Below are 23,130 nucleotides of genomic sequence, written 5' to 3' on the forward strand. Positions count from 1 at the left end.
CTACTTTTTATTAATCATTTAATTAATGTAGTATACAAGTTTATATTATACTTCATTTTATTCAAATTATTTTATCTAATTGATTATGTTTCATATTTTGTCATAAATATTTTTACATTTTCACCTCACTCAAGTATATTTTTTGCTCCAACTCTAACCATCGTTTAATCTATCAAAAATATTCTACTGTAATTTGTAATATATTTTGTAATTTATAATATATTTTGTATTTTAACCTTATTATTTATGACAGTGTGATATTTCGTAATTGATATTTCTAACCGTCATTTAAACTTTGCCCCCACTCAAGTATTTTTCTGGCTCCGTCCCTGAATACAAAATAAGATAATTACATATATGTTAACATTGTGTGTTCTTAATATACAAATTGTAAAATTTTAAAAGAAAAATTGAGAACATTTGGACCCAGATTCAATGAATAACTTGCATAGCATAAAAGAACATGCATACATACATGTATGTATGGCATTATGTGGCATGCATGTGTCATGCCATATAACACATGATTCACCGCACATCAGCGTCATATCGACATTGAATGCGTGACATTGAGTCTACATGCATGTCTGTTTAGAATGCAAATCGAATAACCACGATTTTACACTATACCTCAAGTAGAGAAAATTAATCCTTGAATTAACCCGAATAAAAATATAAAGACAACAATAATGCTTAAATACAACAAGAAAATCACGAAATTTGCTATCAAATATTCAAAGATCACATGATTTGGTGTTTTAAGTGAGACCATACATATCCTAAAGAAGAGAGCAACTAATTTATACAAAGTCATGTTTGGGCAATGTCCTACACAATCCGAGAGCCTTCCACTCTTCCCGAGTGGAGAGAGTGATTGGAATAACCTTGGGTGACATTTCATTTTTTTAGTCAGTTCATTTTTTCATCCAGTAACTAATAATTATTTAGAATTTTCTAAATCTCATGTTACTTCAAAAAAAAAAAAAAAGAGTATGTTATAAGCTGTACTAATACTTCAGATAATCGTCACTTCATTTTTACATAAGAAAGAAATATGCATGTGAATATCTATCTATTTAGGAGGCTCAATCCGCCTCTCCTAGACCATCACTGCCATCACCTCTTTTGGATATAGCCATTAGATGGGTTTTAGGTTTTTTCTTTTGTGAAGCAATTTCAGCATTTTTTCGCAACACTGCTCCGGGTGATGGATATGGGCGCTGTTGAAACAGAGGACCCTGAAATTCATAACAAACACCACTCTAATGTTAATATACATTGCATGTCAACAAACACAAAACTTGCATATAATCTATTCATGCATGGAACTATATGTTGAGTATAATACATATATAATTGAGACATAACAAATACTACAATTCTATAAAACATTAACATTAGGGTGCTCTCATAAAGAGAGTGATGGAGTATTGAGAGGAGAATCTGGAAGACATGAGTGCAAATAACAAAAACCTCAGGCCAAATATCTCAAGATCATATGCATAACATATCAATTGAAAATCTCTAAAACTCAAACAATGACAGCATACTGTAAAATCTGACTTGACACCTTTTTTAGCTAGCCAATTAGTATTGTCCATGATACTTGCTTTTAGAGAGTAATGATTATCAACGCCTTTCTTCCCTAGCACGTTAAATGTTCTAAATATTCCTACACACTATATGCATGAGGAGCAGTGATGGCTTAGTATTATTTCAGCTACTATCTCTTGCACAAACGAAATGAGAAATTCAGTTCAATGAGATCCAATTCTTCAAATAAAAAATTGTACCGTGGCAGTTGTGTCTGCTGCCCGTGGTTGCACTCCTTTCAGTCCCACAACCCTGAATATAGACATGACAGAAACATAGTTCAAAATTTACATCACACAGGAGAGAGGGGAGGGGGGGGGGGGGGGGTGGGGAATTGTACAAATATCACTTGAAGGCAAAATGGACACATACCAACCACCCCTAGGTGCATCTGAATAAGCACTTGGATCCATGGGATCCAGCTCATCATCCTCGGAGTATGTACGCTTCCGGTTGTCTCGTTTATTACCTTTTCCCATGGGTGGTTTGAAATTGGACCTACAGACCCAAGTCACCCAACAATCAGTTAATCAGGCTGATTGACATCCAAACAGTTTCAATTATCAATCATATTCCATTATTCCATTTAGGAAGGGCAATATATATAGAGGTAGCCAGTAGGAAAAGAGAATGGATCATGTGAGAATCATTGCTAGTGTAATTAATGAGATATAACATGGACCGACCAGATCATATGGTTAAATGGTCCAGATTTACACAGCAATTTTGTAATTTTCACACCTAAAAGCGCACATTTTACAGCATAAAAGTGTAAATGCATTGACATAAAGTGCACCTTCAGCAACACAAATAGTGGCCAGCGGGGACTGGGGAAGGAGCCACAGTAGTGATAGAAACTCTCAAGAAATGACCAAATAAAAGTATAAATAAATAAGAGAACAACTCATGAATTAGGGCCGTCAAGGCTTCAAGTACAGGGCAGGGCAGTGTGAGCTTTGAATTGTATAGTTGTGAGGTGACATGGATTGCCGGTAGGGTCAATTTTTAATACCCTTAAGCATTATTTTGGGGGTGGGAAGGTGGAATCAGTTTGACACTGTTGCTTTCCAGATACACAAGTAGCCAATCACAGTATTTTCTACATGTCAAGCATGGAATTCGAAGCGCCCTCCATGAGACTGATACAGAGCCAGAAAAGCTGTCAAAGTCCAACCTCAAGAACAACCGACAACACTCGCCCATTAGCACTATTAAGCCAATTAGTCTTTCTTATAGTTGCAGAGATTGGAATTATTCCTTTGACTACATTAAAGTAACTCTCAAAAGGAACTTACAAATACTATTGCATTAGGCTTTTACACATGGAAAATTGATTCTCAAATTACAATAGGGCAACCTTTTTCCTAATTGATTACGAGCTCCTACTCTTTGTGTACAGACTTTGAGGTCTAAGGCATTTCCTTGACAACATTTTCATTGAGCCATAACAGATAAACCACAAGACAACTTGGCTCTGATTATGCAGGAGCTACAATGTACAGACAACTTCCCATGTATAGAAACTGAATTGGGTGAAGAAATGAAGGGCAACAGCAAATGTATTTATACTAAATGACCAAAGAAGAAATACCATACCTCTGTTTCTGAAATTTCTTATCAGAATCTTCTTTAGAACCAAAAGTATTGGTTGTATGATGTTTGCCTTCCATGTCTTCCAATATATATTGACTTTGAGGAAGGTTTAAAACTCTGCATGTGAACAAGATAATACAACAATATAACATTAGTGAAGCATAAGAAATATGAGGTGTACTATTACATTATCATGATATCAAGGCTGTACGTTTAAGTCAAACTAATGAGAGAGAAATAACAACTAACATTCAGAGACAAGTTTGAACCATGTTCACATAAAACCGAAGCAAGTTAAAGAAATTAACACGCAAGCTGAAACTAATGGGTATAAAAGCCAAATGGCCACATGAGTACCAGGGAACTAAGATATTTGAACATTCATTTAGTTTTGCTATTGATACTTTAAAATTGATACCATTCAGTGCATACAGAACAGAAAGGAGTCAATGTCATTTGCATCAGTTAATAATGTAAGCTAAGCTCGTTACTTGATTGCTGTGTTAAAAAAAAAATACTAAATTAAAAAATTAAAAATAAACGAAAAAGCATTAAAATATTCAAATAGCAAATATTCAGGTGCAAGTCATAATTAATTTCTAATCAAATTCAAAAGCACATGAACTACTTAACTTTTACTCTTTAATCCTGTCGTGGATATTGTATCCCGTGAAATTTTTAAAGCCTTGAGCATTGTATCTTGTTAAATTAAATGTTAGAGCTTAATATGATTATAATCTCAATTAGCTACACTTTCTTATATTTCACTAAAGAGTAGAATATCTCATTGAGGATTTTTCAAGGTCATTCCTCTAACTTATGTTCTCCCAGAATGGCATATAGCATTTCTGTCTGGAAAAAATGAACTTTTTTTTTTTTTTGAAACATAAAGGAACTTAATTTAGTCAAAAAGACTTTCCATTGAAAATAAAAGAAATCTTATAATAATCATACCCTACAAAATTTTAGCTTTTCTTTAACTACTTTAATTCATTCATTAATAGTAGGTTTCATGGTACAGTTAGATCAAAATTTTGTTGCTGGAAGGCCAAAAAACAGAATATTGTGGGGAGCAGCAACAACAAACAATGCACCAAATTCGCAACAAAAGAAAAAGTCCAAATTAAAATGGCAAGAAATGGTTAACTAATTAAATAGCTAAAATATGGCAAACCTAGTGCAATGTCTGCAATATCCCCATGATTGCAAAAGGGCCACCCCCCATCCACCACATCCCATACATTTTGGTAGTGTAGATGACTGTTCACCCCAATTCCTAGTTGTATTTGCATCATGCTGCTGTAAGGCAACCTGCTTTGTACACGGGTTCTCCCATTGAGATACATTGGTCAACGTGTTATAGTAATACTTTTGACCTGTACAACACAATTCAGGAATTATGGATTTATGGGTGACAGGGAGGAGGGAAAGACAAGCAAAAAACAATGAGTAGCCAAACAAGTTAAGTGCATGAGCATACCCGTTGTTTCATCAATAAACTCTTGCCAATTTTCAGGAAGCTGTGAAGGCAATGTTGAGTCCAGGACAGAAGCAGCCACAGTAGGTCTCTCCCACTGACTTTTTCCTGTACTTTCATCATAGTAATATGTAGCACCACTTGCAGGGTCATGGGCCTCAATCTGCACAAGCATTTGATGGAAATCTTTTCAATATAATTAACTCTTAATTTGAACATAAAGCCTAGACTAGAAACTCCCTTTGTATAACTCCAAACAAACCTAAAATCTTCTAGGCTACATTTTACATAGATGAAATCCAGAGCAAATGCAAATTGCCAAATATTTTTAGGCAGAAGATGTCAATAGAATTTGTTTACCCTTCAATGTATAGCAAAAACAGGTATATACAACTGTGCCCTAAATCTTTCTTGACCAGCTGAAATCCAGGATCTAAAACGATACTCTGAACACAATGTCTGCAATATTTTCTAACCAGTTTTCCCACTTCTCACTCTTATAAACATAGATGCTAAATAAATTTCTCATTGACAATACAACCTTATGTACGGTCAAAAATTATTTCTAACACCACTTCAGCTTGGCTTGGATAGTCCATAAAACAACAAAGAAATTTTTAAAAAGTTACACAAATTACATACATACATACAAGAAGAAAAAAAAAATCTTATTTTGAGTAGTTCAGGTATATGTGAGTTTGGAATCTCCCACAACTCAAAATCCTATTTCAATCATTCAAAACTCAAAAGCAAAAAATAATAATTTCTTGTTGTCTATAAGATGGATATAACAACTTTATAGAAGGGAAGAATACAAATATCAACTTAAGTACTCACCCATCCTGGAGGCAATTCTGCAAGTGGCATCCTCTGAGATGGCAACATCTCTGATCTCTGGATTTTATAAATTTTTAGAACAGTTAATTAGATACATGTTTTCAAGAAAAAAATAAAATAAACAAACACACACATTATACTTCAGAATAAAGATCCTCACAAGAGAAAAACAGGAATAAATATGGGCATGAGGTGAAGAAATTCCAACTTACGTTGGCTGGAATGGAATGATCCATTGTTGGACCATCCTTCAGAATACCCCTATCTCTCAACTTCTTTTTGAGAAATTCAGGCAACTCTTTAGCAGTAGACTTGTGTCCAGAATCCCCACTAAGCTCTGCATTGGATTCATTTGTTGCATAGCCAGGGACGGCATCTCCTTGAAAAATCTTGTCCAATTAGATCAAACTTGACAGTACACATCAAATAAAGAGCAGGAAAGAAGTCTTACTGGAGTTAGTGGCACTTGGCTTCAGAGCACCATAATAAGCACTGCCACCCGGAACACCATACCCATTTCCAATTTCTATATTACCTGGTAAGAAGCAATAACATTTTATTTATAATAAAATATGACAGAATCCTAGACTTTAAAATTGCTTAATCTAGTTTAATATAATTGCCAGAATGCCAGGTTTGAGATATGGATTCAGATGCACATTATTTTGAAGAACATGGACAGACCTCTCATTCTTCATTAGAGGAAATTTTGAGATTACTTTTCTTATGAGTAATAAGAAATGACCGATAAAACACAAAGGTATCTTAATTTTTTGTAAACTTGGCAGGCATCACGATTTTCATCTCAGAGAAATACTATCACTTTAAGGTGAAATTTATCATAGGCCTGAGTTGAAAATATAAGTCATCTCTGCTAACTAAGCTAATCCTTAAATCAAAATCCAGTTGGGACCAGCTTTAAGCTGAAATTTATCTCTAAAAACTACTTCATAGATTCTAATCTAAATCATACTAATTACTATTGGGCCCCACATCAAAAGGTGGAATCTTTTTCTCTAAAGCTACTATAGATTCCGAATCATATAGATCCAGAAATACTGTGGGACCACACATTACCACATCAAGGGCTATGAGCGGGCCCCTATATATTTAGGGTGCTCTAACAGGAGAAGTCCCTCCCACAGCACCATAATGTTGGTTCCAGAGAAAGAGCTACAGCTACTATAACCTTATAAAGTATAAGTTAATCTTTCAAATCTTTTTCTTCAGATTCATAATGCGGGATTCAACATCAGTATTGTTTTTTGGATATCAAAAGTTATATTACTCACTTTCCAAACATTCACCCTCCAAGAAGAAAGATTGCTTTAGGAAACCAAAATAAAATTCATCATTTTCAAAAACAGTAAAAAAGTAGTAACATTTGTTTTAAGAAAATTTTCAACCTATTTAAGAAATGGGTGAATTCTAGATGAGAATTCAGAGGAAAACACCTCTCAGTAATGTTTTCCTTTCCGGTTTCCCTTCATTAATGGTTTCCTGTTTCCAACTTTATTGGATCTACTAACATCGTTATCTATGAAACTTACCAATAGTATTCTCTTTTTAAAATTTAGAATGATACAAAGAATTTCAGGTCAAACAGAAGAAACTCCTGAACCAACCTTCCTCAGGCAACACAGACCTTCCACGCTTCAATGCCATCTGAGTACGATGCTCTGCAGTCATTTTCAGTAAATGCTCCTATAGAGCACAAACGAGTAAGCACCTCCCAATTGAGAATGATCTAATGTGGTTACATACATTCAAAGATGCCAAAGGAAAATAGAAAGAAACAGAGACAGCCAGACAGTGGAGGTGAGCACCTTTAAAGTATTTGGGTCATGACGGCCAGAAAAAAGGTCTTTACTATCCTCATGAAGCTCACTTGCTGATCTTGCTTCTCTGGTTGAGATGTAAATTTATGTAAAGATCAATTATGTGGGCTACTTACAAAAGGCAAATAAATTCCAACCAACACCAACCTCTGAATTTGTATAACTTTCTGGGTGGCAATTTCCTGAATAGATGTTTGACAAGATAAAATTAGAGGTGAACAAAAAGCAATGAGTAAACTACTAAGTACTAACGAAGGTTGGGGAATATCATGCCTGTTCGTGCAGAACAGCACTCCGAGCCGCATTCTCAATGTCATTGGTGATTTCTGGTTGTGGGGTAGAACCACTAGATTCCAAGCCAGAAGGCATTATATGACATGTGACCTCAGTAGACACTCCAGAAGTATCTTCTTTGAGTTTCTGAACAGATTGAAAGCTATTTGGCATTTGATCTACCACATGCTGAGTATTTGTACAATGAATTTGAGATGAACTTGTGGAATGTGGTTGGAAGCTTTCTGCTGGAGTAAACCTAAATCCATTAGAAGGGAGGACAGGAAAGAGACTGCCCTCAGAAGAGTGAGCAGGGTATTCAAAATTATTGGAATTCTGAAAATTTGGAGTAGAAGGTTTAGTTGCAGGAAGGAGTTCAGAAGAAATTGAAAGAGTCTGGACTCCAGGAGGAAGCGGTTGATCTGAATGATGATCCATAAGCTTAAAATGGTATTCTGTGTATGCCTAAATCTAAAAAATTTGTCCTCAAAATCACTAAAGGTTGAAGAAAAATGGGTGTTAACCAAAGGGAAGCTGTTCAAACCTGCAAAAGAAAGTGAAAAAGAAATTATTAAGTATTAACTCCAATGCACAAATTATAATAAAGTTAAGAGATTTCATCTTCAAGATAAATGAAGAAAAATGAATTGCCATTAAAATGATCTAAAAAGTACACTTTCAAGAAGGCTGGTCTTTCCAGAGTGAAACTGGACAATTAACTCCTCAATCATTCTAGGAAAATTTGAAGTCTCATTACCTTTTTTTTTTGGAAGGTAATTCTAATTCACCTTAGTTACAAAAAATGATTTGTAATTCAAGGCAAGCTTTTGCAACGCTAAGGACTTCATGAGAGTTATTTACAATTACATTTTGACCATGCATGGATTAATAAAGACTACATGACAAGTGATATTTGGTTCCTTCAGGTGTAACAACAATAGGACTACAGTTATCTTCCATAGCAAATCCTAATTGATCATGTTGCTAATAAAGACTATAATGATCAAATGCAGACAAACTTTTGAGTGTTGATTTCAAATGGAAGTATAACACATTAAATTTATAATTAAAAAAAAAATACACAAATTCATCATCTTGTGTTTGTAGGCATACTAATCTTAAATACTAGCTGGTATATGTGGGGTGTGTGTGTTTGTGTCTCGTAAGCACCATGTATGGTTAAAGCAGGTATTTATACATTAATGCTATAAACAACATGAGATAAGTACTGAAAAATAGAATTCCATTCTCTATGAATAAAGATACACAGTATAATTGAAGGCCACAAACAGGGTGCTATACAAGTACAACAAGCTAGCATCACGTACCAACTAAGCAAGAAAAACACCTAACAAGTTTCAATTCTCATCGCATTGCCATTGAAATTAAAATTCTTGTCATTGCATTATCATTCTATAAAAACTTCAGCACAATCATACAACAGACTAGTTTTACAGAGAGCTTATCTAAAGCAAGAGTTATCACTCTCGGTAATTATATATATAAGAAAAAAAAGGGAATAACTAGAGCTAATACTGTCAAGAGGTTCAGCTACCAGTAATCTAAACAAGAACATGAGCCTAACTCAAAACAGTGGAAGTGATTATGGTCTCTGTAACAATTTTACAATCAAAAACTTTTGAAGCAATCTTCATAGCCGAATGGCAATCTTAGCATATTCTTAGATTTTTGAAAATGTAAAGACTAAAGAGGTGTTGTAGCCCTTGTTCTCATGAGACCCCAAAAAAAAAAAAAAAACAGCAAGTTTTTCACTGTGGAAGAACAATGCTTGCTCCTTCTCCTCCCACTCATTTGCATACTCCTCTCCACCATTACAACTGGAAAATGTTTGGCAGGCAACATTGGGTGCATAACTGGCCAACTTTAACATCTGAATCATCTCATCCAGCATCAAGTATATCTCATGAGCCTCATAGTGTGATTTGTCACCAGCACTAAACTGATGAATTTGACCAATGAGCACCTACATATATAGAACTAATACCAGGTACTTTTCTAACACCCCTATGCTTAAGAATTCCACGAAGTGAATTGGCCTTGTCTCTCTTGCCAGCAAAGACATACATATTGGAAAGCAAAATGTGATACTCTGAATTGTGTGGATACATTTGAACCAGCTCCTTCATCAGGCATTCCCCCATTTCAATGTTTTTATGTACACTGCAGGCCCCTAAAAGTGATCCCAACACAACCTCATTTGGGGGCATAGGCATCTTTTTTATTACAGATTTTGCTTCTTCAAGATACCCTGCCCGGCCCAAAAGATCTACAAAGCAAGAGAAGTGTTCCATAGAGGGTTTTATCCCATACATAGGTTCGAGATTATAGAAAAAGTGTCTACCTTGATCAACTAAACCTGAGTGACTACAAGCACTTAACACAGCTGTGAAGGTAACATCATCTGGTTTGACATCTTTAACCATTTCCCCAAACATATCCAACAAAGTGTTTCCCTTCCCTTGCATTGCCAGCCCACTTAGCATAACATTCCATGTAATCACATTCCTTTGAGGTGTCATTGCAAAAACTCGAAAAGCATCATCAATCCTACCACATTTAGCGTACATATCAATCAAAGACGTTGAGATCATAGCATCCAATTCACTGTTTATCTTTTTCAGATAATACACATGCACCCATTTACCCATCATGACATTCCCTGATTGTGCAGAAGCTGATAACCACGAACAAAGTGACACAAAATTTAACTCAAATCTTAAATCAAAAAGCATTATGCTTAAAAGTCTAAAAGCCTCCATGGTAAACCCATTTTCAACATACCCTGCAATCATAATTGTCCAAGCAACAATATTTCTCTGGGGCATCCTATCAAAAACTAACCTAGCAATTTCCAAGCCTTCCATCCTTACCACGCCTTCCAACAATATAGTCCAAGAAACAACACTCCTTTCTCTCAACTCGTCAAAAACCTTTCTCGTTTCATTAATTAATCCACATTTCACATACATATCCATAATTGCATTGCACGCTTTAACACAGAAATCCAGCCCTATTTTAATTAAAAAAGCATGTCCTTGAACCCCAACCCCATCGCGACCTAATTTTGCGCACCCATTGAACACTGAAACCATAGTAAGTTCATCAACAGGAACAATTTCTCTGCGCATATCTATAAATAGCTTGAGCGCGCTTAGTGGAGACCCTGCCCGAATATAACTGCCCATCAAGACAGTCCAATCTACGGTGTCCTTCTGGGACAGGGGAATTTCGTCGAACAACTTGCGCGCGGACAGTGCACGCCCACACGCGGCATACATGTGGAGTACAGCATTCCGAAGGAATGCGTTGGGAGTATTCAACAGTCCTGAGGTGATGGCCGCAGCATGAGCTTTCTGGCCTACATCTAAAGCTAAGTATCGAGCGCATGACCTAAGGAGGGTCCGGTAGTGGCGAGCCAGAGTGAAAAAGCAATGGCGCTTTCAACACAGTGGTTTGAACCGAACATATAAAACATTCAAAGAAAGAAAAAAATCAGAATCAGAAAGTTGAAAACAGCAAGAGAAGCTCACCTCAAAGTTTTGCATATGGTTTGGCCGTTGATCTGTTAACTGTTATGGTGGTGACAATATATTGCGGTGCGGGCTGGAGCTGGACTGACGGTGTTAATGCGAATGCCGAGATGGAGAGAAATTTTGGATTCTTCCTTTAGGTAATTAAACTATTTTCTAGGCCCAATTCCTTTTTTTTTTTTTTTTTAATTAGGTGATATAAGGGCAATTTATATCAAGCACCACATCGCGCGTTGCATTGTGCGTCCTATTGAAAAACAACGTCGTTTCAATTTTATTTTTTTTATTTGAAATTTCCCGCCCTAGTGTTTGGCAATTAATTTTTCTTCAAAAAAAAATACATGTTCAAAAATGTACATAATGTTATACTAAAATACACATAATTGTATAAATGAATGTACATAATTATATAACAAAATATACATACTCTTTTTTAAAAGATAATACACATAATCTAACATAATACATAATAAACATAAACTTTTAACATAATACACTTCAACTCTTAACATAATACACAAAATTTTTTTGATTCAGATGTACATAATTATATAAAAAGAATGTACATAATTGTAGAAAAATGTACATAATTGTATGAACAAATATACATAATTGTATAAACAAATATACATAATCACAATAACTTCTTACCGCGCCTTCTAAAACGACGTCGTTTTAGGAAGCGCGCGGCACACAATGCTATGCGCGCCTTGATGTAGGGTATAACAATTGCTATACCATGCTTAAACTAATTCTCATTTTCATTCACATCGAACCAGTCCAATTAAGTAGTAAAGTAATACAATTGAGTGCACGATTCCATCAGTGTGTGTGTGTGGACTAATCATGGTTAACAAGGTTGAAATAATGGAGACTTCAACAAAAAGAGACAAAACTAGTTCCAATGCACATCAATGACATCATACCCTTTCCACCTCTCTAGGAAATGCAAGGGAGGTACATTCATATAAGAATCAATCACTATACCATGCATAACATAAATAACTAAAAAAAATTATGCCTGCAATAATAGAAACAGATATTGAAGATGGTGATGAGTAGAAATTGCGACACGAGAAACTAGTATACCAGCACACTACAATGCAAGAATATATCTAGGTCACATATCACTTTTAGTCTTTTTTTCTTTTTTTTCAAAAAATTCTTATTGGTCCTAATATTATTGTGGCATGATCATTCTTGGTCCTCCGGACTATTTAGTTCTAAGTGTTAAATCTTCTTTTTTTTTTTTGTCATAGATTTATGTCTCATTTCACTGACGCAAAGACTTAGGTTGTGGAGGCACTGATGTGGCCTGTGGAGGCATGAATTGCAATTGAAGAAGATTTACGACTCTTGTCTTGAATTAGAAATTTTTCAAAAAAAATAAAATTCAAAATTTAGGCGTCTACCCGCTTTGTATGAAAATGACTGAAATGTCTTCGTGTCATTTAAACAAGTTTATTGACGGAAGACAAAAAATAGTCATGTCACAATAATACTAGAATTAACATGAATGTTTTGAAAAAAAAAAAAAAAAAAAAAAAAAAAGACTAAAAGTGAAATGACATCTATAAATCTATGACAAAAAATTAAATTAACTCTATAATGTAAAAGGCTCAGTGTGATTAATGGACTTGGGAAAATTATGGTTGATTTCTAAAATTAGGCATTAATGGTAATTAGGATCAAACTTTGTGTCTGGCAAATGATGGAGCCAAATGAGTTTGATAAAATACACTTGTCTCAACATGTCCACATCGTCATCATTGTGGTCATGGTCGTCGTTGGAATTGGTGGTGTTATTATATGGTTTCCAATGATAACAACTATTACCATTACACCTGTTAGATTATATAAAATTTGCTTAAGATTTATGTTGATGTATTTGAGGCTTCGAGCAATTCAATTGGTTAGATAATCATGAAAAATAAATTAAAACACAACTTTCCATACTTCAAAACTCTAGAAATGATATACAGTTAAACAAAGAAGTTGGAAAAAGTCACATTGTGATAGTTGAATGATAATTACAATTTACAATTACAGCATCCACAATGGTTGGGGAGAATTGGGGATAATGTAAGAATGATTAGGAAAGAGAAAGTGGGAAGGAGAGAAAAATAAATAAAAAAAAATAACAAAACTGATTTTTAAAATAAAAGAAAATTAAAAAACAAAAAAAAACATGGTCAGGCACGCGCCCGTGTGGATGGCTGCTGTGCGCAAAACGCGCACAACAACCTGTTTTGTCTGATATAGAGAATGCATTGGGAAGAGAAATATCTTTGTATTTGCAAGAGAAATAACTCTACAATTAACCCCACCCCACATCTATAAATAACTCCACCCAAGATATTTATTCTTACATTAACCCCATATTATCCATTGGTGTGGATGCTCTTAGTAACATGAGATAACAAATTCTTCAGTGTATCGATTAGTAAAATTACCATAAGAAATATATTGAATATACCAAATGCACGTGAACATGTTAACAGATGTTACATACTTCGACAATGTGATGCATGGTATATCACTTATTATTGTACAAGGGTTCCCGAATCAATATACAGATGGTTTAATGCTTGTATGCAACAACATATAAGCATTATCAAATGTGTTTATAGAAGTGTAGTTTCCGGGTCAAAGAGTGTAAATATGTTACAGAAAGTGCACGTCTAAATCAGAGAAACTGACGGGAAGAACCATGCTGTTAGATCACATCCATATGGCAATTGCTGTGTTGAAGCCATTTCCAAACACACTGCATTGTCCATGTTGCCCGCAAGTACCCAATACTTGAGTTTTGACAAACTAATGTGATGAAAATAAATGATTTAAAGTAGAAATGTACTATGTTGACTACTCCGTAATAATTACAGATCTAAAAGTAGCCGCAAGGGAAGAAGCTGGCCAAGGGCAAAAAAATCAGGCTAAATATATGTGGTATTTGATAATTTATGTCAGCTCTTCAAAGCTTGGAGGCTCATTTAACTGAATACTGGGTTTTGGAACAGGAGCAGCAGCTATTGGCTCCTGAGGTTTGTACTCCGCTTGTTTGGAAGACAACTTCTCTGGAAGATACTGACCTTCACCCAACTCTGGTTCTGGTTTCCTCTTCATTTTCTTTTTTGTTAACGCATCTGTTGTGATATGTCTATCAGTAGAATTACCAGTTCCCTTAACTTTCTCGGGTTTTGGTCGATCCAAACTAGTGCCACCCGGGGAAGGAACAGGTATGCGCCCGACCATATTTATTGCTGCAGTACTGGAGATTGGCTTATTTGTTGCAGTTGAACCATGATCTCTGGCATCAACTGCTGACTTCTCTTGGATCTGCACTGGTTGATCACGAGTAGTAGTTTCCACTCTATAACCCTCTTCTTCCTTTTGAGCCGAAATCTTGTTCCTTCTCATTTTCTCTTGATTCTAAAAATAAAATGAACACATCAGATGCTATGCAAAATGAGACAAGAAGGAATACACCAAAGAATACATAAATAAACCTATACAAACTACAGAGTATGTACTCATCATGATTTATATATTTCTAGAACACATTTACTTATTTTATTTATGTTGCAAAATAAGAATAAAAAAGGAGACAGGACTAGACGAATCAAAATTTTAAGCACATATGCTGGTTTAGGCAATTAATGGCAAAGAGCAGCAGGCTTGTCTTGACATTTTGTATCAGGCACAGGCTTAGAAGAATAAAACTGTCAAAAGATCACACGTGCACTGACACAGCCAAGTCTAATATGCACATACAACATGAATGCACCAGAGTATATCACAAGAGGGCAAGAAAGGGTGGTAAGTTTAGCAAATATAGATGACTCAGTGTCTCTCTTATCCTTTTTGCCCCTATTCTTTTTTCCAGTAATTCTTCTTTGCTATATGGAACAGTAACATATTCGTACTAGATGGAACAGTATTTGTTTTCCCAATGGCAGCTCCTCAATTTTATTGGTTGTGAGTAATTTCTAAAACATAAACAACACTTCTAATTTCAGTTGCGATTGAATTTCCTAAATCCTCATTATTTTTTTGTTGGTGTACCTCAAAACCAAAGCATAGAAAAACATGGTTGATCAAAAGACATGCATGGGAATAGAGTTATAAAGTTTATAATGTGTGAACAAGATTAAGGAATTCATACCTTATGCCGGTTGTATAATGTCTTCCTTCTGTCTTTTGCTCTACAGATAGCACGTTTAATTCCATGGTTGTCCATGAATCCATTTGGCCAATATGCAGCAAGCTAGATCAAGAACAACATCAGCACATCAGGGATAGACTTCAGGCGCCCGAGGGACGCAATCGCCGCCCTTGTATTTTTTTACTTTTTATTTTTTAAAATTTGTTTAAAATTTTTAATTTTTTAAGACTTGATAATTATAAACTATTTAATACTTTAATAGTTAATACTAAACTATTATATATTAACCTAAAAACATCTAGAGTTTGAACAATTGAGGGTTGTCTTGACAATGGGCAAATGGCCGTGATTTGTGCCTTAACAATTGGGAAAAAATTAAAAAAAAAAATTAAAAAAAATTAAAAAAGTATAGTTTTCACCCAAAACAAAGTGAAAAATCATCATTTACTACCAGCCAACTGATTTTTTTAGATAAAGTCAAAAGTAGAGTTTCTACCTCCGCATACAGCTTTCTGACTTGTGGACCAGCATCTTCTTCCAGTCCCTAAAATTGAACAGCATTAAGCCTCCACGAATACATTACCAACAGATAATTTAGAAAATGCATCAACATTTATTGGAAACTAAATGTTACAACCTCAACATAGAGATCATATAAATCACATATTCTGTTTTCTAAAGCATTATCCATGCAATATTTTCTTTTAAAAGCTTCTTTTTCTTCAGTTGCAATTGATTGGAAATCATCGGAAGTTCCAGGCTGTTGTTCGATTGCCTGCACATATACATTAAGCAATCACTAAAAAATTAAAATTCTTAATAACTGTGGCACCATTATTTATCAACATAATTCAAAAAAGCAACAAAATATCAAATGTGAGTATCCTACACACTTCTTTGATCAGAGCTTTCCTACTATCTGAATAACTAGAACATTGAAGGATATAGTTTTGGTAATGCACAACAATCAGAATACCACTTAACGGCCGAGCCTCGCCAAATAGTAGTAGTAGTTGTAGTATACTAGTATGTAGTAGAGTGGTAACAAGTAGGGGTGGGCAAAAATACCGAACCGAAAACCGTTCGTTATATATATATATATATATATATATATATATATATATATATATATATATATATATATATATATATATATATATATATATATATATATATATATATTAATAAAATAATAATAAGTTACACATTCACAACCCTAAGTCCCTAACTGCATACACCAATACGCCTTAATGCCATAGTCAATACTCCATACGCAGCCACGCACTCACTCTCCTTGCCGCCGACCACCGTAGCATGAGCCCTGAAGTCTGAACGCCGTAGCCTCACCGCTGTCGATCACTGTTGAAGACCAACTGGCGACCACAGAGGTAAGAGGCTACTTTCTTTTTATTTTCTACAACATGTACCTTTTTCCCCCTTTTAATTGTTTGTTGCCATGGCTTTTACCAAGTTTTGTTGTATGTTGTCCTCTATAGTCTATATAATGAAAAAAAATTGATTTTGTTGTTTGGGTATCTTGTTGCTTCTGTTTATGATTGGTTGAATTTGGTGGTTAACTATAACTTGTTAGCAATGCCTAATTACATATTGAAGAACTCAAGAATCACAATTCCATGTTAAATTCCAGTAAACTAGTTCCGGTTTACTGAAATTAATTCCAGTAAACTGGTTCCCACCAGTTCACTACCAGTAATTAAATTCCAGTAAACTGGTTAACTGGAGTTTAATTCCAGTTTTCAGTATTAATTCTAATGTTATTTCATATTTGATAATTTGGACTATGTGAATACTGAACCGAACTATAATGTTAAACCGAATGGTATCATTTTTTTAATACCGAAACCGAAACCGAAACCGAAACCCAAAATGCCCACCCCTAGTAACAAGAAAAGCAACAATAATAAAAATATAAAATAATAATAAGAAAGGAAATCCCCCAGAGACATTACATTATGGACAGAAATGAGGAAATCCATAAGAAAAAGAAAAACACACCTTTGATTTCATAAGTGGAACTCGGTCCTTTATCATCTCTGCAACTTCCCTTTTTATTTGCTGTACCCTGTTATCCTTCTCCTGCTTTGCAGACAACCCCATATTAATCATGATCTTCAAATTTCTCTGCAGCCAAAAATAAGATAAATCAAGTAATGGCTTCATATTCAGACCATCTTGAGATTTTGCTTATAGTCTTCCCCACAAACATCAGAACTGATGACAAATAGTCCCCTCCTTCCAATCATCTTAATACATATCATACATTCTGGAATTATTATTATCAAGAAATAAATAAACTAGGGATTATTGATGCCATCATAAATAAGTCGCGGCGCCCCCCGACCGCCTTGTCGCCTAGGCGACAAGTTAAAAAGTACAATATATATATATATATATATATATATATATATATATATATATATATATATTATAATCCTACTGTCCAAAGTCCAAACAATGTAGGGAATTAGGAAAATAAAAAAAATAAAAAACAAGTGGCAGGCATTGAGCACTGCCTCTGCCCCCACTGCTAGCCATGTGTCTTTATAAATCAAAGTAATAACTTTCTTTGGTTTATAAACCAAAACAAAGACAAATGAAGAAGTCAGCATCACAGCAGCAAGAAGACCGCGAATAGTGCGAAGTGTGAACCGCAAAATGAAGAAGAAAGAAGAAACTAGAAACAAACCAAGACTCGGTGGGACGGCGACAGCAGTGGAAGGGAGGGCGACGGCAGTCATCTCCTTCTCTACGCAGTCGCACGAAATGTTTGATGTTTATTCTGATATTCTCTCTCTTCTCTATGCTTATTAGGGTTTTAGGTCTACCTTTTAAAAAAAAAAATTGAAAAATGGGTAGGGTTTATGGGTTGGACGCCGGATTGGCGTCCATGGCGTCGCCTGGGACGCCTAGGCAACGCTGGAGCTCGCCTTGCCATTTTCAGGAGAGGCAAGCTCTCCAGGCGTCCTGTCTCCACCGACAGGACGCCTAGGCGACGCCATGATAACTATGGATGGCAATACTTGAGTTCCTAGTTCAGATCCAAATTTCTCTCTCTCTTTAGTTCATGCCAGTTCTTACTTGTGTCTCTGAGAGTACAGTTGGAATCTAAGAAGTAAGAACACAACTTGCATCAAGGGAAGAAAAAACAAAGATCTAGATTGTGGTTGTTTCAGTCCTTCATTACACCGACAAATAAAGAAAATAAAGAAGGGACTGCTTTACTGGATTCAGAAAAATGTAGCTAAGATACAATTTCTGATCCTTGGTTAGGAGGAAAATACCTTTAATGTCCGGAGCTGTACCAAGTGGCCAACAATACTCATTAAACGATTTATTAACTCTTTTGATAATTTTCCATGGCTTGCCTGCTGTTACCACCCAAACACACAAAAACATGAGAAGTCAATAGGGAAAATCCAAAAGATCTAGGCTGAAGTAACAAATGTGGCAAAACAAAGATAAAAATATTAAAAACATATTTATGGACTTAGGGTAGCTTGTCTAGTACTGCGTATCTAGCAACTTTCGCCAGTTTTTGCTTTATTTCAGGTGGCAATCTCCTTTTGATAGCCTGAGATGAATTATCACCATCTTGAACCTCAGCATTAGGTGGCCTTGCTGTGATATCAAATCATATGAATATAATTAATGCATAAGAAGATCAAATAATAAAGTCAAAAGAATCATGAGCAACAGAATATACATTCTGCAACGAACTTCTCCAAGTCTCTGATTGCCTTCTCAAGCATTGTAATTTTTGATCTAACACTAGATCCATCCCTTCTCTGCACAAAAAGGGCATTCTTCACTTATACAAAAGACAAAATTGGCATTGTTCATGCAATCTCTGATGATAATCATTAGAAACATAAACAATAAATTGTGAAGAACATTCATGATAACCGATCCAACCACTTAAATCACATACAATATTCATACCAAGTTAAATGGATCATAAGTATCTATAGGAACCGTAAAGTTTGCAATATTACAAACAAACACATATATGTATGCACATGTATATATACACATTTTGGATATGTGTGTGCATGCATATGTATATATGTATTGACTGCAAAGAAGATAAAAAAAAAAACAATTACTTACCACAGTTTGTGTGGATCTCTTGCCCTCGGGAGCACTTGCGTCAAGCCTTTGATCATAAATTACACTTTTTTCTCCTTGCTGAAAAGACTGATCTAGCCCATTGGAAATATTTGCAGATCTTCCAGAAGATTTTTCTTGAGGAACAGAAATTCTTTCATTTGACCTTTGGTTGGAAGTTTCAGAGCTTTCTTTTAATTTATCAACAACATTCTTGGAATGTAGAACTTCAGCCTTCTGCATGTCAAAATTCACCTCCTGCAAGAAGGTTTCATCATTTAGGACTCCTGAAGGAAGTGGATTCCATGTATTTCTTGTATTAGCAAACATGCACTCACCTGATTATGAACATTAGCATTTTCACGATATAAAGTTGGCATGACAACACCATAAGAGGGACTAGATGTTCCCGCAGCAAGCGGTACTGATTTCCCAGCCTTCTTTCCTACTTTAGCAGGCTTATTTGGATTACATCCATCATCACTACCAGACTGACATTTGGTCTGATCTTTCTTTCTTCGCTTATTTGGCAGCTGATTTTGTTGAGAAGTAGGTTCACTAAGAAAAAACAGAAGCAAATGCATATCAGGAAGACCAAAAAAACCTTGGTTGAAGAAGGAAGCATTCATCTCTCAAGCATAGCAACAAGATGCAATGAAATCATAGGCAAAAATGTTCTCGGAAAGGATTTCTTATTTGCCTGAGGTAACATCATCCACTATGTTGCAATGATATTCTTAGTATCAGACAACTCTAAAACACTTAAACTTACTACTGGTAAATACTAAGGAAACAATAATTGAACTATGTTATTGGGAATATGATTTCAAAAACAAAGAAATTAATATGTTATACTTCAATGAATCTGCCTATTAACAGATTTATTTCCTCAAGTGAAGAGAACATGAATATAAAATATAACTGAATCTTCCCAACTGAGCAAATGAAAGCATAGAAAACCATACAAGAAAATATTTCTGATGGACAGATAATTTTGTAAAGTTAAATTCACTATTGCAATAGATCTGTGCTACAAATTATATTAAATAAAATGATAATAATAATAAGTTAATAACAATAAACACGCACATCCGCTCTAATTTGCCACGGTTGACAAAGAACCCATCGTGTTTTATAGCTGAGTTATCAACCTGAAAATAATCATCCTGCATATAAAAAATGAAAAAAAAAAAATAAATAAATAAATAAAATCAACACTGGAGAAAAACCAATTCATAAAATGAGCACATACAACCAAAACTTCTCAATTACTAAAGAATTTTTAAATGATTCTTGGCTTGAATTGCATGGGGCAAGTTTCTCCGTAGTTTTAATGCCGAAGTAAACCATGGGCAGGATTCATATGGAATCTTTGTCTCCCTTTATTTCCTCATAATATGCTGCAATTTCTTCACTGTTCAGCGCCCTGATTTTCATCCCTAGATCAATCTTTTGATGTTTTATCCCACTTACTATCGATACCAATTAGTCCAATTACCAAACCATAGTTTGATATGAAACCTTGAAACCAGAGATTCAGACCCTTATCAGTAACAAAGTTAAGGAAAACTTGCTGGTTATTATCCCCAAGGTGCCCTACATCAAAATCACAGGATTCCCTGTCCTGTCCTATAATCAGACACTAAACTCAAAAGAGGGGGGAAATAGAATAATACTTTAAGAATGAACAAAGAAAATAATTGGGAATGTGGCAGACCAGCTCAGTATCATCTATGAAAGAATCTTCTGTGTCATACTCATCTTCATCAGGAACATCATCAAGATCTTCATCATCGTCACTTTGCTTTCCCTTAAAAATATTAAATCTCCATTTAGCATATTAGCTTCATAGCAAAATGCTCAAAATGCCTTTAAAACATGGCTTACAGATTAGATAAAGAAACCATACATTAACTAGGAACAGCATTTAAATACGTAATGCTCATGGCTCACAGCTCTCTACCTAGATAATCTGTAAATGAAAAAATTAAAAAAAAAAAAAAAAAAAAAAAAAAATCATACCACATATAGGCGTTCTATCTTCTCTATTACAGCATTTAAACGGTTTCCAGGGGGAGCATCCTTAGCTTCCTTTTCAACAGGTTGTTCCTACATAGGCCACCAAAAAAGTAACAGACAATTAAATTAATTAACCGATATACAAATATAGATATAAAGAGGCATTACTACAGATAAAGAGGTCGGCAAGTTGATATCACAGAAAAAAAGCAGTTCAGGCACGATGAAATTCTTACTATTGAGGAAGTATGCACCGTGCAAAATAAACCGAATAACTTACTGGAGAGAAGCCAGGGCCTGGGGAATCATTATGTGGCGGAAGAATAAGTGGTTGAAGCTCAGCTGCAGCTGCTGAGGCTCTTGGGGCAGGGCCAGGAGCCCCATTACCGTTGGACTGAAGACCAGTTGCCTCCTTTAGAAGCTTCTTCCACGATACGATTGTTGTCTCTCCCGGTCTTAACTCAACCGTGAACCTCTGCCGCCCTCCCGCCGCCTCGTACGACGTCGACACCCTCCCGACACCAGGTTCACCGCCGCTGCTGCCTTCATCTATCGGAGGCTTCATTGATGCTGTGATTGTTGAATCTGAATCCAATTAGGGTTCAATAACAAAGGGAGCGTAAAAAGAGGGAAACAGAAATTCGAAAGTCGAAACCCTAGATTGGGATTCTATAAATTGAAAGGAGTTGAAAATTCGAAACTATGCAGTGGACACAGGACGAAATTGTTCATTGAAGTTTATATACTTTATATATACGGAGTAATATATATCACTCCAATTGAGTTAATTCAATTTTTAGTCATTCTAAATTTAAATATTGTGATTTTATTATTTTAATATTTTAGTTCTTTGTATTTATTTATATTAATATGGTTTTGGAGTTTTGGAGTTTGCATGCTTTTGATTTTGATTATTTGACAAATTATAAAAATATTTTGCCAAGTGACTAATGGCTCCTACTTATGAATCCTTAAACTTTGAATGTACTAACTTTAATGAATTAGGATAAGGGAACATATTTGAGAGTAAAAATGCATTTTGTTGTACAAGTTTATTAATTTTATGCCTTTTAGTATACCCAAGTCAAAATAAATGGGTTATGTTAATGTTTTTTTATCCCAATTAAATATGTGTTATTGCCTCAATAGATGATATGGTAAGATTGAATATTATCTAAACATAAATGTTATGATGATTTTGACTATAATTACATGGTCAATAGAAATTAGTGTAACGTGTTAATTGATGCATGCTATTCTTTTGTTATATGATAGCAAATTGGCAAGTGTAGACCAGTAAAGAGATATTGAACATTGACGAGTGTTTCAAGGTTGACAGTGCAAATACAATAAGAAGTTGAATGCTACGAGATATTAGGATAATGTGGATTGTATGCGTTGTGTTTTAAGCTAGATGAAACAACGCACTATAAATGGAGGAGTAGGTGCTAAAGAAAGTGCGCTTTGGGCCTATATAAGAAGTTTTCAATGTGTTGAGATTTAGAGTAAATGTGAAAAAGTTTATGGACTTCTTTAGTGGATGGTAAAAAATCAAGGGTCATTGTGACCCGTGTAGGGACTATGTGAATGTGGAAGGAGGGGGGGGCATTGATTGTGCATATCTAGTTATCTACTAAGAACAAATATGGTGGCATACAT

General features: G+C 35.1%; 2 protein-coding genes and 1 pseudogene across 3 annotated transcripts; all 3 read right to left on the bottom strand.

The window, feature by feature from the left end:
• Nucleotides 1-698: 698 nt before the first annotated feature.
• LOC109170440 lies at nt 699-11,284 on the bottom strand. Of its 2 annotated transcripts, none has more exons than XM_019319565.1 (14): nt 11,163-11,284; nt 7,612-8,155; nt 7,486-7,520; nt 7,327-7,405; nt 7,126-7,204; nt 5,952-6,035; nt 5,713-5,879; nt 5,501-5,557; nt 4,667-4,826; nt 4,361-4,562; nt 3,190-3,303; nt 1,939-2,091; nt 1,794-1,881; nt 699-1,238 (listed from the first exon to the last, which is right to left on the bottom strand). In XM_019319565.1, the coding sequence occupies exons 2-14, from the start codon at nt 8,047-8,049 to the stop codon at nt 1,086-1,088; spliced, it is 1,809 nt and encodes a 602-aa protein (XP_019175110.1). In that variant the 5' UTR covers nt 8,050-8,155; nt 11,163-11,284; the 3' UTR covers nt 699-1,085. The 2 variants fall into 2 exon arrangements, with proteins under 2 accessions (XP_019175110.1, XP_019175111.1); XM_019319566.1 differs by having other exon boundaries at nt 705-1,238; nt 1,794-1,845; nt 1,966-2,091; nt 5,501-5,568; nt 5,715-5,879.
• On the bottom strand, nt 8,991-11,177 carry LOC109169834 (annotated as a pseudogene).
• A 2,574-nt stretch (nt 11,285-13,858) lies between the features above and the next one.
• LOC109170439 (ubinuclein-1-like) lies at nt 13,859-22,201 on the bottom strand. Its single transcript, XM_019319564.1, has 14 exons — nt 21,752-22,201; nt 21,475-21,561; nt 21,170-21,262; nt 20,542-20,618; nt 19,791-20,010; nt 19,456-19,710; nt 19,052-19,133; nt 18,857-18,966; nt 18,630-18,716; nt 17,344-17,469; nt 15,965-16,102; nt 15,824-15,871; nt 15,328-15,429; nt 13,859-14,594 (listed from the first exon to the last, which is right to left on the bottom strand). The coding sequence occupies exons 1-14, from the start codon at nt 22,034-22,036 to the stop codon at nt 14,124-14,126; spliced, it is 2,181 nt and encodes a 726-aa protein (XP_019175109.1). The 5' UTR covers nt 22,037-22,201; the 3' UTR covers nt 13,859-14,123.
• Nucleotides 22,202-23,130: the final 929 nt, after the last annotated feature.

The sequence above is a fragment of the Ipomoea nil genome, unplaced genomic scaffold (assembly GCF_001879475.1).
Source record: "Ipomoea nil cultivar Tokyo-kokei standard unplaced genomic scaffold, Asagao_1.1 scaffold3321, whole genome shotgun sequence".
In the NCBI taxonomy this organism is placed as follows: Eukaryota; Viridiplantae; Streptophyta; class Magnoliopsida; order Solanales; family Convolvulaceae; genus Ipomoea; species Ipomoea nil.

Excerpts from the sequence above, each read along its gene's own strand:
- LOC109170439 (XM_019319564.1), bottom strand. The coding sequence starts at position 22,036 with ATGAAGCCTCCGATAGATGAAGGCAGCAGCGGCGGTGAACCTGGTGTC. Across the intron at positions 21,562-21,751 it reads CAGGCCCTGGCTTCTCTCCA|GAACAACCTGTTGAAAAGGA; the intron begins GTAAGTTATTCG and ends TGGCCTATGTAG. Across the intron at positions 15,430-15,823 it reads TCAGAAAGCTGTATGCGGAG|CTTGCTGCATATTGGCCAAA; the intron begins GTAGAAACTCTA and ends TTCTTGATCTAG.
- LOC109170440 (XM_019319565.1), bottom strand. The coding sequence starts at position 8,049 with ATGGATCATCATTCAGATCAACCGCTTCCTCCTGGAGTCCAGACTCTT. Across the intron at positions 7,205-7,326 it reads ATGACCCAAATACTTTAAAG|GAGCATTTACTGAAAATGAC; the intron begins GTGCTCACCTCC and ends TGTGCTCTATAG. Across the intron at positions 1,882-1,938 it reads TCCATTTTGCCTTCAAGTGA|AATTTTGAACTATGTTTCTG; the intron begins TATTTGTACAAT and ends CTGTGTGATGTA.